Here is a 16,667-nt window from a genome sequence, read left to right as displayed (position 1 = left end):
ATGTGCTAAATTAATGTCTATTTTCAAGGCAAAATCGATAGATATTTCAAATCAAGTTTTCATAGTCTTATCATTTTGACAAAAAATTGACGAAAAATAGATCCAACTTATGATTTAAAAAGTAATCAATTTTACTACCATTTTGCAACAATTTTGAATCAATTTTTGACATATTTTAATTTGAGCAAAAAATTGGTAAAAAATCGATCCAACATTGAAATTCAAAAAAAGGCATCGATTACGATATCACAAATTTAGAACAATTTTTAATCAATTTTCACATCATTTTCATGACTTGGTAAAAATCGTCCTATATTTGACTTCAACTTTTATATGCATAATTGATGTCTACAGAGAAAGAAAAATCAACAAATATTTGCAGTCAAGTTTAGGTCTTCATCAAGAAATCGACCTAAAATCGATTTGAATTTTCATCTTGAAATTGTTGTCGATTAATGTACTCCAATAGAGGAAGATTTGGGATCAAGTTTTCATCAATCTTACTTTTTGTTTAAAATTGTTGAAAACTATCAGTCGATTATTTGTATATTTTTTGTCGATTCTCAAAATCGTCAAAAAAATGATCAAAAATATCCGCCGATTTCTACTCGATCAAAACTCGACCTCAAACTGAAAGTCGAGATGGTTTGTCGGGAATTTACCAAAATTTAGCTATTTACCAAAATTTACCAATTTACCAAAATTTAGCAATTTACCAAAATTTAGCAATTTACCAAAATTTAGCTATTTACCAAAATTTAGCAATTTACCAAAATTTAGCAATTTACCAAAATTTAGCAATTTACCAAAATTTAGCAATTTACCAAAATTTATAAATTTACCAAAATTTATAAATTTACCAAAATTTATAAATTTACCAAAATTTACCAATTTACCAAAATTTACCAATTTACCAAAATTTACCAATTTACCAAAATTTACCAATTTACCAAAATTTACCAATTTACCAACATTTACAAATTTACCAAAAATTACCCCAGCAATTTACCAACATTTACCTCAGTAATTTACCAGACATTACCCACTAATTTACCAATTTTCCAATTTACCAAAAATTACCCCAGCAATTTACCAACATTAGCCTCACTAATTTACCGAATTTTTTACCGAATTTTTTTAAATTACCCCAGTAATTTACTGCCAAAGGTTTTTACCAATTTACCAAAAATAACCCCAGCAATTTACGAAAATTTACCAATTGGAATACCAATTTACTAATAAAAAATTACGCCAATAATTTACCAAAACAAAAATTACCCAAGCAATTTACCAAAATTTTCGACCAACTGTAATTACGAGTAATTCACCAAAAATAACTAATCATTTTATTTACTAAAAATTACTATTAATTCACCAAAAAAAAACAACAAAATTATCACAATTTACTGGCTATTTACCAAAAACTTGATGTTTTTTGTTGAAACAAAAATTACAGTAGAAATTTTTGAAAAATTTTGATTTTTTATGGCAAAAAAATTTTGGACGGATAAAATTAACAAAAAAATTAACAAAAAATTTTCGCCTCTAGACTCGCGCGGGATTCGAACACCCGACCTCCGGCGCACCAATCTGCAACCTACACACCCTACCCACCCCATCGGTTTGTAGGGGATAAGCCGTTTGCGAGATATAAGGGTTTACATAAATTTCTGCTTATCCATAACGTTGAAACACACTTAAACGTGCATATCTCGTAAACGGCTGAATCGATTTCGACCAAATTAAAAATTTCTCTAGTTCAGTATCAAAGCAATATTTTGCCATCATCAGTTTCGACTTAAAGTTCGGAGCTTTTGAGTTCAGCGTGACACAAATTTATACATAAATTGATATACCTATAAATAAATAAATAAATAAATATATATATACATATTCTAGGGGGCAATCTCGTAACCTTTTTCTTGATTAACCAGCAAACTCATAACGTTTTGGCAAACTTGTAACCTTTTTAGGACGTGACTTTGCTATGAGGTGCTATATGAATCTACAAGGTGTGGGGAGTCTACTGGCAAAGTTTGAGCAGGGACGTGAGATTGCTGTTTATACAATTTCACTTTTGACTCAATTTTCAAATGAGTACATAGCCTAATTAATAAGTATGAAGATATGAGGAAAAGGTGTTTATTGCCAAGAATCATTTTTTACGTTTTTTACGTTCTTTTTGATGATTTTGGTGGTTGAAGATCTCCTCTTTCACATGGCGTGGTCAAAAATCGTCTAAAATGAATTTTTGACTGCTCAATTTTAATTTAGAGTTGATTATACAGGTCCGAATTTTCGTGTTTTTCAACCTAAACATCAATTTTATGGGAAAAGTATGCATCCTAGGAAAAAAATGCCTACGAAGGAAATTGTAGAGAATAAAATTTCCTTTCTGCTCAGAGCTGGTTATTTTTTTGTAGGATGCGTTGTTAAAAAGGTATTTGCGAAAAACAGAGATGTATGAGACTTTAAAAAAAAAGCTTTCTTGAAAAATAGATGTTTCGGCAATGAGACACTTTCCACAGGTCACCAAAAAATCAAGTTTACGAATATAACGCGGCCTAACATCGAGTACTATCAGGCCTATGGGGTGACGCGTCGAGCGCATGCACAGCAACGAAGTTATAGAGGGGTCTTGAGATTGCTGTTTATACAAAACGTTACGAGTTTGCCTGTATGCGGCTATATATATATATATAAACTTATCTCGTTTTGCGCCATACGTCTTATCGTGATCAGCACACTCCAAAACGTCAAGAAAAACCACCCCCACCCAAATCCTCAACCATCATGACAAATACAATACCTTACTTTTCCGTTTCACGGCAAAGTCGGTAAAAAAGGTTTTAACCATCGCAACACTGGAAGTTCCCACAACCCAGCCAAAGGGGTACATAACAAGGTTACTGACATTCTGAAAATCTCACAAATTTTGCTGCTAATTGTAAACCATTGCCTACGCAAAAGCTAACTGAAACATTTCCTTCTTCTCAACGAAGAATAAGCATAGTTTCGAGATATAATACGAAACAAATACGCCTACGTTCGACTCATTTTCACTCAGCTTTAGTCATCAGCGTTCTTAATTAAAAGTAAAATTAATAACGAGACTATAATACGAATACGAAGCTCGGATAAACAGAAGGCGTGTAGGTATACTTCGTTACTTACTACGTTATCGCCGAGATATTTCACCGAACAAGGTAAGCTGATGCTTTCGCCAGGTCTGCTGACGATTTCTTCGTCCGTATGGTCGAATTGCGCTGATGGAAATTGTGGTTCGTTGTAACCTTTGGTCGAAGAGTCATGTTGGTAGGCGTTTGGAGTTTTGGAACCTGCAAAATACATAGGTAATTCGTTAAAGACGTATCTACGAGTATAATCTCGTAAAATTAAAAATAAAATAATAACTAGATAACCCATTTTTCGCGCATACTGCGCTCCTCTCCTAGACGTGAATTGTTCATTTTGAAAATTTTGAAAGTATCTTTTTTCGCCTATAATTCCCAAAAAGTCTTGCTTTTTACTAACATTGTTATTGTTGCTTTTTGCCGGAAATTGTGAAAGGTTATGGCTAGAAAAAAAATTGTTTCAAAGAAAAAATTCCAATAATTCTTACTTTTTCATCAAAAATAACCCAAAGCGTAAATTGTTCTCTAAAATATCCTAAAAAAGCATCACTCTGTCATCGCTTTATCATTCATTAAAATAATGTCCTACTTTTCTACAAAAGTTGAGAAAAAGTATCATCTTTCTTATAACAATTGCCTGAAAAGTCAGTTTCATTTTTCAAAAAGTTGGCAAAAATTTCAAGTTTTAGGCAAAATTGCAAATTAGGCTACCTACTTATCACTTTTTTAGCAGAAGTTGCTGAAAAATTCCAAAAAGACTCTTTTTTTCCTACAGTTGAAATGAAACTAACACATTGGATTGGATCTAATACCACATGACTGAAAATTTCAAACTTTCACTTAACTTTGACCTGGAACTTTTTTAAGCTTTCTTCAAAACTGCGAATGTGTCAAAATGTATTTTATGGCAAGCCTTTTCTAAGTAGACTATGAGTACTCTAAATATTGGTTTGGTACTGGAGAATACTTCAATAAAATACTTACTTATTGACACAATTTTAGAAATATTCCAAGATTTCCGAGTCAAAACTGCAATTAGGAATTTCCTTAAAACGTGATTCTAACTTTGTCAAAAACTCACAAAAAAATTAAACCCCTCAGATTTATGAGCCTTTTGGACTAAAGAAAAAAAATTTAATAAAATACTTGACAAAATTTTAGAAATATTTCAAAATTTCTGAGTCAAAAATGCAATTAGGAATTTCCCCAAAACGGATTCTAATTTTCTCAAGGACTCACAAAAAAAATTCAACCCCTCAGTAGAAAAATCTAAACTCCTACATACAACAGTAGAGATTTTCCCAAATAGTCCGAAACTTGCATAAGTTGATGAAAAAGTGAGATGCTAGATATAACCACTCCAGGACTCAATAAAATGAAACCATGGTTCGAGGATTAATTTCACTACCCAATGTGCTGAAAATCGCACTTTTTCATGTGTACATCAACACCGCTGTTTTTCTGTTTTGAGCTTTTTAAAAACTTTTTAAAGCTCCCTTCAGAAACTTTTCAACTTTTGATAAAAACCATCACAACTAAAGTTTAAAAGCTATTTTCAAATTAAAATATTATTGAGTAGTAAAGAATACTGGTTGTATGAAGCTTTTTCATGTTTTTTAAGCTTTAGGATTTCATTTAAGCTTTCTTCAAAACTGCAAATGTGTCAAAATGTGTTTTATGGCAAGCTTTTTCTAAGTAGACTATGAGTACTCTAAATATTGGTTCGGTACTGGAGAATACTAATTTTTTATGTCATATCTAAAGCTTTCTAAAAAATTTTCAGCTTTAAGCTTTCTTCAAGATTTCACGAATATGGTCAAAAAGTATTTTTTGGCAAGCTGGATATAGGTAGACTATACATACTTTAAAATATTCATTTGGCACTGGAGTATTCTAATTTTTACATCATATCTGAAGCTTTTTGAACTTTTTTCAGCTTTAAGCTTCCTTCAGAATTTTGCGAATATGGTCAAAAAGTATTTTTTGGGGAGCTCTTTTTAGGGAGACTATACATATGTACTTCAAATATTCATTGGACACTGGAGAATTTCAATTGTTCTTATGAAGTATGATGCTCTTTGAACTTTTTAAAGCTTTAAGCTCCTCCATGACTCACCCCACAACCTCACCAAAAAAATGACTCCAGATTCGAACTCTACGACCTCGAAAACATATCAATCGACATATCACATGATCATATAAGGAACATTTGACAATTGAGCTTTTTTGAACTTTAAGCTTTTTTCAAAACTTTAAGAATATGGTCAAAAAGTATTTTTGGCAAGCACATTCTAGGTAGACCATACATACATTAAAATAGTAATTGGGTACCTACTGAAAAATTCTAATTGTTTATGTCATGTATAACGTTTTTTGAACTTTTTCCAGCTTTGAACTTTTTCCAAAATTTTACAAATATGGTCAAAAAACATTTTTTGGCAAGCTCTTTCTAGGTAGACTATACATACTCGCGCGTATACATCGACACAGTCATTTATACTGCCTTGAACTTTTTGAGCTTTTTGATGCTTTTCAAAGCTTTATTCAGAACTTTCCAAAGTTTTGATACCACAACCCCATCGAAAAATTGACTCCAGATTCGAACTCTACGACCTCGAAAACATATCAATCGACATATTACTCAATAATATAAGGAAAATTTGACATTTGAGCTTTTTTGAGCTTTAAGCTTTTTTCAAAACTTTACGAATATAGCCAAATAGTATTTTTTGGCAAGCACTTTCTAGGTAGACCTCTTACGTAATTTAAAATGTTTATGGGGTATCGAAGAATTCTTATTGTTTATGTCATGTAAAAAGCTTTTTCAACTTTTTCGAGCTTTAAGCTTTTTATAAAACTTAACAAATATGGTCAAAAAGTATTTCTTGGCAAGCTCTTTCTAGGTGGACCATACGTACTTTCGCGTATACATCGTCACGCTTGTTCATACAGTATCAATTTTTGAGCTTTTTGAAGCTTTTGAAAGCTTTTTTCAAAACTTTTTGGACTTTTGACCAAAACCTGCACATCTACGGGTAAAAAGCTTTTTTTTGAGACATCCTCGAACAAAATCGGTTCGGCGGTTCTTCCAAAGGAACGATCACAAAAAAACCGCCTTGCTATTATATTTTTATATCATATCTAAACTTTTTTAACTTTTTGCAGCTTTAAGCTTTCTTCAAAAGTTTTGCAAATATGGTGAAAAAGCATTTTTTGGCAAGCTCTTTCTAGGTGGACCACACGTACTTTCGCGTATACATCGTCACGCTTGTTTATACTGTATCAATTTTTGAGCTTTTTGAAGCTTTTGAAAGCTTTTTTCAAAACTTTTTGAACTTTTGACCAAAACCTGCACATTTACGGGTCAAAAGCTTTTTTTTGAGACATGAGTCCTTTTCTCGTGTTTTCAATCCATTTGCGTCGTTTTAAAGGCAATTGAGAGTACAATGTACTTTTAAGAAATTTTCCCAAAAAATCCAAAAGTTCAAAGTTTAACTTTTTTTGAAAGCTCAATTTTCAAAAGCTTGCCAAATTTTGAAGGTGTAATTTAAAAATTTGAAAAAAAACAGTCCCTCAAACATACATTTTCATAATATTTGCCATCATGAACTTTTTGTGATGGGATTCTCATACCTAAAGCCTCTCGGTCCAGAGCCCCAAAATTTTAGTCAAAATTTGTTTTTGTATTTTGGATTCAACCCCTCCAACGTCCCATTACCCCTCCCCTACTTCAGAAAAAAATCCTGAAAATTGAAAAAACAATCATGTAACGCACAGTGGGCCACAGACCCCCCAAAAACGGCGATAATTCGGATTTAACCCTCATCAATGTGCAATACGTCGAATAATATGTTTTCGAGGTCGTAGAATTCGAATCTGCACTTATTTTTTTTGTAGGGGTGGGGGTGAGGCGTGGGGAGCGATAAAATTTCAAATGTTGCTTATATTATCGTGTAATAAATCGATTAATATGTTTTCGAGGTCGTAGAGTTCGAATCTGAAGTTATTTTTTTGGTAGGGGTGGGGGGTGAGGCGTGGGGAGGAGGAATTTCAAATTCTGCTTATATTATTGTGTAATATGTCGATTGATATGTTTTCGAGGTCGTAGAATTCGAATCTGCACTTATTTTTTTTTGTAGGGATGGGAGGTGAGGCGTGGGGAGCAAGGAGATTTCAAATTTTGCTTATATTATCGTATAATATATCGATTAATATGTTTTCAAGGTCGTAGAGTTCGAATATAGAATTATTTTTTTGGTAGGGATTAAAAGTGAGGCGTGGAGAGGTGAAAAATTCCAAATTTTGCTCACATTATCGTTTAATATGCCATTTGTTATGTTTTTGAGGTTGTTTATATCGTTGATTTGAAAAAATCATTTTATACCTCAAATAATGTATTTCAATCAAAATTGAATCGAGTATATCATGATTCGATCCTAAAATTGCGATATATCCGCAATTGTGAAGAAAATTGATGTATTTTTAATAGAAAAATGGACCTGCAGAGCAAATGTGCAATTTTGTGCAAAAAATCGCGAAAGCATAGTATACACCACTCCAAAATACACCTTCCTATGCAGAAGAGAACACATTGTCTTGCCATGTTCTATAAGTTTTAGACCAAAATATGTTCCGATTTCGTGTAAAAAACTGTAAACATTAAAAATCAGTGGTATAAAAAAAACATCAAAAAGTAAATTTGGAATTTTTCACTTCCCCACGCCTCACCCTCACCCCTACAAAAAAAATAAGTGCAGATTCGAATTCTACAACCTCGAAAACATATCAATCGACATATTACACAATAATATAAGCAAAATGTGAAGTTGCCCCCTCCCCGCGCCTCACCCCCCACCCCTACCAAAAAAATAACTCCGGATTCGAACTCTACGACCTCGAAAACATATTAATCGATATATCACACGATAATATAAGCAACATTTGAAATTTTTCCTCTCCCCACGCTTCACCCCCCACCCCTACAAAAAAAATAAGTGCAGATTCGAATTTTACGACCTCGAAAACATATTATTCGACGTATTGCACATCGATAAGGGTTGAATTCGAATTATCGCCGTTTTTGGGGGGTCTGTGGCCCACTGTGTAACGTATGGTTTACTAGGGTTTTGAGAACGCTGAATACGAATGTAATTTTTTTTTATTTGACCCTTCCGACGCCCCCTTTCCCTTGCACCTCGCTTCCAATTTCCAGAAAAATGAAAAATCACAGGATACCTACGTGGCTTATTGTATGTTTTCGGAACCGCTGAATTCAGTGAATGAAGGAAATATAAAACAAATTTTCTTTCTTTAAAAAAATCTTTGAAATCTGGCAATTATTTTTTAGACACAAAATTGTACAAATTTATAGTTTAAATTAAGTATTAGTTATGCATTTTTGAACTCACGAAATAACCTAAAAGGTTGAAGTGAGTATAATTTTAAATAAAATAAAAATAAATAAACCTCAAAAAGTCCCATTGGTCGCCAAACTTTGCTGAAAATTCAAAATGACCCGGTAGTTTTTGGTAATTGACTTAAATGGGATATGTTTTGAACATTTGTTCATGTCATCAATTTTGGTGCATTTTTCGGGTTTTCAAGTGCCTAATTTTAAGGTAAATAAGGAACCTTTTAGCAAGAGTTATTTTAGCAAATTTTTCTGAAATTTTACTCTTTTTTGATGATTTATAAGACTGTTTTAGATGTTACCACAATTCTTTCTGTAAATGATGCTGAATCTTGTCAAATTTTACTCAAATTTCTTCACACATGTCACATTGGTGATTTTTCATGATTTTAATGCATTATTCTTCCAGCATTGTTGCCAGAACTGGAAAGTCGCACTGACTCGATACCATCTCACCAGCCGAGTGGAATAAGTAAGAAATAGGAACGAAAAAGCAAACCACGACTCGATAAAAAATAACGACTTTGTGAAATCCGCTAAAGAAATTACAAGTTCTAAAATTACACCAAGCGTTTGTGGTCGAATTACAAAATGAAATTTAAGCGTTCAAAGAAAAAGGGGGAAAAAACCTAACGAGCTTTTTTACATATTCTAAATGAGCTTTTTTTCCCACAAGATATGATCGAAATCACAGCCTAAACTGGAAATTTTAGTAACCAAAAGACTCGATAAAAACTGCTTCGAGACAATATTAAAAATAACGCGGTTGAAACTCGCTTTACGCGTCATATTCTTTTCCTCTTCCTAATTCCATCGTATAGCAAAAAAAATCTGTCAATTTTTTCATAGCTTTTTGTTCGAGGCATTTTATCGTGTATATACTGTAAGTATAGTCTGTGCGATTATTTGGCTGTAAGCTTCATCCACACTCCCTGTAATTCCGCATGTTTCTACTCGATAGTACGAGCATATTGAAGGTATTTTGATGGATGTATCGAAAAGTAAATGAACTGTGTAGTGTTTATTTTCCGATGCCAATAACTTGACCGCTTTCTACGCTGGTTTTCGAAGCCCTCTAGGGAGAGAGGCGAAAAGGCTACATATACGTATCAAAGCCTCGACAAATACGCCGCAAAAAATAAGCAAGTCACATCAAACATCATCAAAACAATTCCGAAACCTTTGAAACATACGTCATAAATCATCCAGAAAAAAAATCCACGTTGACGTCTTCCCTTCTCGTTTTCCTAAACCGATGTTTTTACACGTGGTCGAATTTTCCGACTAAAAACGCAAATATTCCATGGCTTGTGAATGTGTAAGGTATATTTTTGCCTTTTCTCATGATTGAAGACGATATACGAGTACACAGGGAGTCTAATGAGCGAATTTACAACCAGAAAAATTGTACCCCCTCCGGCCCTCCCCTCCCCGATATCACTTGGAGAAAAATTCCAGAATGAAAAAATTCGATAAGCTCAATTTCAACGTCTTGTGTTGTTTTAGACAAGTACTCTACTTATTATGCACTCGACAACGCGAATAATTCTATACACACAACATCTACCCCCCCCTTCCCGACCACCACAGCCCTCGACTGGCTCATTATATCAAATAAATTACCGAGAATTTTCGACTTTAATTAAACGCTGAAAGATTTTTATCATTCGAAGTTGTCGAGCATTTGCTTTCTTTTTTTTTCACAATCTCTGGTTCTCTTTCGCTTTCTGTCTACTTGTCGAGACACGATTACTAAAATATCTCAACTCGCAAACAAATTCCATTCTGTACTATTCATCGCATGGCGTGTTACGAAAGCTCGTTGGTTGCAGAAAAATCTCAGCATCTCGCGAAAGAGTTTAATTTTATTTACGAAAATTAATTAAAATAATTCTCAGCGTAGTCGAGCGAGATCTGCTTTTTCTTTTCAGTGTACTTGAGCGTAGCTTTTTGCTCTTTTTTATTCCCTTCGTGTTTCTTGTTTGTTTTTTTATTTTTAGTATGAGCAGTGCTGTCTTTCTTCCATCTTTTCTATTTCCTTCCAAGGTCTGTGTATTTTCTTTCTCTCTCTGTTTATCGTACTTACGCTTATCGAATATCATATCTTTGCAGCTTCACCTATCATTTATACAAAACAAATAATAAGTACATAGGTTTAGGTTAGTATAGACTGCATAAACTGGAGAAAGACAGAAAAAAACAGTTCATATCGCTGCTCTACGAGTATATGTATAGACGGCACTTGTATTTTCCCGGCATAGTTCCCTAGCTAATTACATCACTTTACTTTCGGCAAGTTCGCGGTACTCAAACGAGAGTAGAAAGAAAAGGCGAAAAATTACCAACTTTTTGCTCGCAACGAATTAACGAGAAACCTTTTCGCTGCAATGTACTGCGTGTTAACATTTAAAATAAATTAAAGCCACCCCTTCGGCGCGAGTCTGTTGCGTTAAAACAATACAACAAGAAAACTCATTGCGTATACGTGAATGCTGTGCCGGAAAACAGACAGGAAACAAGACGCAGCCAGCAACACTTCGCGTCCCTTTGCCTCTATTTATAAGCATTTCAAAAACGAGCCCGCGTTCTTTGCCTGTGCGTTAAAAAGATACTCAAATATAATTAATTTCCTTCTTTTGAAACTTTTTCAACTCGTTAAAACGTTTTTTCACCAGTGAATGAACACGAATAGGTTTTGCAGTTTAGTCGGTTCATTTTCATGGCTCGAGAACGAGAAAAAAGGTGTAGGGGGGGCATTGACGTAGGAATTTTTTCCTCGCGAATGCACGTCATTGTTCGCCATACCTGAACAAAATGTGTCGATTGTAAACCAGAATTGACGAAATTTCTAATAATATCGTTTTTAAACAGATGTTCAAACAAAAATTATTAAAATACGTATCTGCAAACAGAATTTTTATCGTATCAATACGCATTTGGCTCGCAAAATATCCCACATATTTATGTAGATATAAAAATAAGCTTTGCTCGAAACCTAATCTCAAAATATATTTTGCTCTTTTGAAATGAAATTTTCAAAAATACCAAATTGAGGTCGAAAAATCCCAATATTGTGGGGATACTTACTGAGAAACTTCCAATCCTCAAGGATATTCCCAATAACTGATACCTATGCTCATCCCATCAAATTTTCATTTAACTGAAATTCGAGTCAAAATTCTGAATAAACGCTTCGACTATCCAAATGACGCAAGAATATGACGTTTATTTTTCAACATTACAGTGGTAGAAATGATCGTAGCCTACATCACTTTTATTCTGTTTCGAAAATGGAAAATTTTCGAACGAAGAGTACCTATACAAAATAGATAATCTGAATCGAAATTCGGGGATTTTTTTCCAAGTATTATTTTTAAACAGCTGATCAAACACGACTTATTCAAATTCAGCCAAAATTTCTACATATTTTACACGCAAATGATTTCACGCCGATGCAAATAATACTTTGAATTTTATTTCGAAGCATTTCTAGTAGTTAGAATGAACGTTATTTTGAACAATGTGATCGTATTCTTGGTAATATGTGTTTCAAAAAGCAAGGTAAGTTCGTAGTCAAAAATAAGTACCTACCTACTCGCGGTCTCTAAAGCTGTATCTAAGCTTCCAAAACAGAATCATTTTCGAAAAAAAAATTTCAAAATCTTCATTCTGTTTCACAAACAGTACATATTATGAAATACTAGCCCTTCTGACCAGAGCCATAAAAATCGAAAAAAAAAAAAAAAATCAAAAAACGGTGAAAGGTTTTCTGAAAGTTTTAAATGTCTGCTTCGGAATTCAACTAAAGAATACCTACCTACCTTTTCCAAGAGAAAACGTCTCCCACTCTCCTTAAATTTTTTCAAAAAAATTTCTTCAATTTAAAAAAAATATTTTTTAAAATTTCTCTTCAATTTTTTTTTTTTTAAATTTTTTGTAGGTACCTAACTTAAAAAAAGTGTTCGTCAATTTTTTCGTGAATTTTTTTCAATTACCTAAAAGAAAAAAATTTTACCTGGACTTTTTTGATTTTTTTGAACTTGGAAAGCAAATCTCCATAGGTACTAGAGTGTACCTTATTTACAGTTGTTGCCCCATGGAGAGAAAATCACGCCATGAAATTTTCAGTCCCCTCGGAGTAAAATAAATGGTGTCGGTGAGCCCCCAATTTTACAAACAAAATCTTTAAAATTGTGAACTTTCTAGTTATAACACCTCACTCAAGTCCCTACTTGAGTAAAATCGACTTATCCCGCACAACAATTGTCGACGTCGACATTTACATCGACTAGGTTTTTTTCCAACATATGATGGAAAAGTGATCAATTAATTATTTAGTAGGAATCTTCTGTCCATACAAAAGCCAGGTAAATGAAAATTTTCGAAATTTTCTCATTATTTCTGATACCTCGACATGCCATCGCGACATGTAGATGTAAAATTCGATGCTCGAAATTTACATCTACAACTATGTCGACCAATTTTTCAGAATTAAAATTTCTGTTTTAGCGTTTAAAATTTTAGTAAACATTCAAAAATATGATCTTGTTCAATGTGGAAAACGAATTTTTTAGGGAATTGATGAAATTATTCACTTTTCCGCAGTTTGGAGTTGTAGATGATATGATGTTGATATTGTGGATGTATTTGTTGATGTCGAATTTCACATCAACATTAACATCGACATGTTGACATGAAAATGGATTAGTTTAGTACTCGCAGATAAAGTATTGCACCATCTTTGATATAAGGGATTTCTGTTGAACTTCTTGATTATACAGACTTTTTGTCTGTACTTCTTCGGAAGTGGACTTTGCGGCGATGCTGTTTTCAGCACTAGCATTAGCCACATCAGAGGAATTAATTTTTGGAAAAAAATGAAAAATTTTAAAACTCAAATTCTATAACTAAACGAAGCAGGAGGTCGACATGAATTTCGATGTGAATGTCGATCCATCCACATCCGTCACTTTTGGATGCCCCATGTCGAAGTGAATTTCGACCCTGTGTGGAGCCAATTGTCGACACGAATGTAGATCAACATCAGTTGACAATTACATCGACAATTAGCTCGACACAAGGTCGAAATTCACATCGACATGTGGCATCCAAAAGAGACGGATGTGGATGGGTCGACATTCACATCGAAATTAGCATGGTCGTTGTTGTACGGGATATACCAATTTTAGCCCTCTACCTCCACCCAAGTGGATTAGAGGGGGGAGCTCTTATTTATACCTCCTAGTGAAAAAATATTTGATAATGCTCTAATGTTGGCGGGTTTCATGAGAAAAATTTCTCCAATCATTCTGGTAAAAATAAGTCTTGCCAGGAAGCCACCACCCCCATCCCCCCCATCACAGCACATATCAGAAGTTCGAAAAATTGAAACTTACTTATACTTTTTTCATACATTCTGATCTCTAGATTTGGTCCATTTTCATAAATACTTTTGACATAATGAGATCTCCCCATCGAAAAATGAAAAAAATGAATATTTTTTATTCTGCATTTCGTCAATCCTCGGATTTGGTCGATCTTCATTAGAAAAGCGCAACAACTCAGAAAAAATTCACCACTAACAAGTATTTTAACAATTTTACAATATTTTGTCTCACCTTCAAGAACTTGGAATAAATTTCGCCGAATCCATCACATCATGTCAGCCTTTCAAAAACGTTTACTCATAGAAAAATGACCAATTTCTTTTAACTTTGACTTTGAGTAACATTGAAGTTGACGTTTTAGATCTCAAGTCTACCTTTCAAGAGCTTGTAATAAAATATGTCTTTTCACAGAAGATTTATTGACATTGAAAAAAAATCGTTCAAAATACTCATCAATGAGATTTTATTTTTAGGTTTGTACATAGCAAAAAACATCTCCACACCTACTTAAAACTTTCCTTTGCAGAGGAGACTATACCTCCATCTTTTTTCTTTTTTCTTTTTTTTTTTTTCTAACTTTGGAGGTCTCTATGTACGCGACCAACATTGTTGGGAAGACTGGAAACTATTTTTTTTATTTTTTTGGAAAAAAAAATCTAAAAGTATCTTACTCACAGATAAAAAATTTTCAAATAATTTGCACCTGCAGACATCAATTTTTCATCTTTTTCGATATTTTTCAATTGTGGGGGTTTCATACAAGGGAACTAACATCATTTTGGAGGACCAGAGGGTGTTATTCTCGAAAAAGTGGTTATCTAAAAGTACTATCTGCTCAAAAGAAATGAAAAATTTTCAAAAAACTTGTACAGATATGATGAATTAGGTACTTACTAGTTTTTTGTTGATTTTTTTTCAACTTTGAGGGGCTTTATAGGGAACCAACATCATTTGGAAGACCGAGGAAAGGGGTTTCTTGAAAAATTGCTTACTTAGAAAGATTCTGCCCACAAATGAAAAATTTTCAAAAAAATTCTACAGGCATCAATTTTTCATATGTTTTATTTTTCCCAAATTTGATGAGGCTCCATACAAAAGAGCCACAGTTATTTGGCGGTCCAACAAACGTTTTTTCTTCAAAAAGGTGGGGGGGGGTATGTAGGACAATTCCAATGTGGAAATGAAATATTTTCAAAACATTTTCCCTGATTTTGAGTTATTCTCATTTTTTGTGATTTTTTCAACTTTGAGGGACTCCTAACTAGAAGGCTAATATGGTTTGAAGGGCCAGGTAAAGTTTTTTCTTGAAAAGGGAACTATTTTAAAAAATTCTGACGCAGAAGCAAAGCATTTTCATAAATTGAACTTTTTGTAAAAATCAATAAATTCACACATTTTAATTTTTCCAAGGCATTAACGACACCTCTACCGAGTAACTCTCCCAGCTGCTGCTGTCCTCCAGCTCCTTCTGCTCCTCCTGTGGGAAGTTCACAAAATGCAGACGATACTCAAACCATTGTAGATTCTGACATGAAGGAAGAAGTTCTAGCTAGCATATTACCATATCGAGATAAAAATACAAGAATAGCTTTAAATCAAGATATACCTCATAAGAATGGAGGAGTGAGTATTATTTACTATCGTCTCATCGATCAACCTAAGTATAATTATGTAATCAGTATTTTTCCGTCGCTGAATCATTGACCTATGTAGTTATATTACATTGGAGATGATTATATTCCAACTGATGGGAAAAATCCGCTCTTCAAAGATTTATGCTTCGGTTTAGTGAAAGATGAGGGCGTCGTATTGAGCAATTATCTAGATGTTTTTTTCAAATTCAAAGACGAAACGTGGATAATTATCGCATTAACATTGGCCAAAAACATGAAACTGCTAGAATTTACCTATGATATAAGTAAGTGAATTGATTGCAAAAATGAATATCTTGGACCAGAGAGTCTTCCACTTACACAAAAGCAGCTTCATTCGTCTAATCAAGTTATTTTGAACGAAAATTTGAATAAATTCTTCACTCGTGTCTTATTGTACCAGTTCACAAAACAGATAAATTCGAAGATATGATAAATAAGCAAAGACATCCGTTTCAAAACATGTTGAAAGTATGGTGCAAGGTTAGTTGGTCTTCAGAATCTCTCGTTAATTTGCCAAAATAAACACCACTTCTTTCACAGCTTCAGCTTCTAATAACCAATAATTTATTATATCTAATCATGTAGCAAAATCGTGAAGAAGACGAACCAGGACCAATCAACCATGGCACTGTTGTAGTAGATGCAAATGCCTTAAAAGCAGGTAGGTATTTTTTCCCCAAAGAACAAAGTTTTTTTCAATCGAGAGGAATATTTTGAAGAAAAAAAACCAATCAATCATACTCGTATTTCAGAACAAGATAAAGGTGGTTGGCACGAGGATCGCGATCAAATAGAAAACATATTGATGAAAAAATCCATCAAATATGCCCAAGCTGTAATACAAGATTTTGAACAGATCAACCAAGGGACACCAATCGAAAACATCATTACTCAATGTATTCAGAGCCACAAGCTGAATCACGATTTAGCAGATGCCTATGTTTCTCTAGGTATCCGCTCTGAATACCATTATCAAATTCATCAGTAAGAAAAAAAATACTCGATTTTAATCGTAAATTTTTGCTACTGTATGTTCATAGCTCGTTACATTAAAGATAAATATCAGTACATAGCTGACCTA

At 33.5% G+C, this 16,667-nt stretch overlaps 1 protein-coding gene across 4 annotated transcripts in view; it reads right to left on the bottom strand.

Moving 5' to 3' along the window:
• The window catches only part of LOC135849338 (uncharacterized), a 181,731-nt gene that overhangs the window by 53,609 nt on the left and 111,455 nt on the right, over positions 1 to 16,667 (bottom strand). For 3 of the 4 annotated variants that reach the window (XM_065369721.1, XM_065369722.1, XM_065369720.1), the window contains exon 2: positions 3,175 to 3,338. The exons of the other annotated variant lie outside the window; for it this stretch is intronic. In XM_065369721.1, the coding sequence (XP_065225793.1) occupies positions 3,175 to 3,338 (164 nt within the window). The remainder of the gene's footprint in view (positions 1 to 3,174; positions 3,339 to 16,667) is intronic. 4 annotated transcript variants of the gene reach the window in all.

The sequence above is a fragment of the Planococcus citri genome, chromosome 5 (assembly GCF_950023065.1).
Source record: "Planococcus citri chromosome 5, ihPlaCitr1.1, whole genome shotgun sequence".
In the NCBI taxonomy this organism is placed as follows: domain Eukaryota; kingdom Metazoa; phylum Arthropoda; class Insecta; order Hemiptera; family Pseudococcidae; genus Planococcus; species Planococcus citri.
This window is presented reverse-complemented; position numbering and strand designations above follow the sequence as displayed.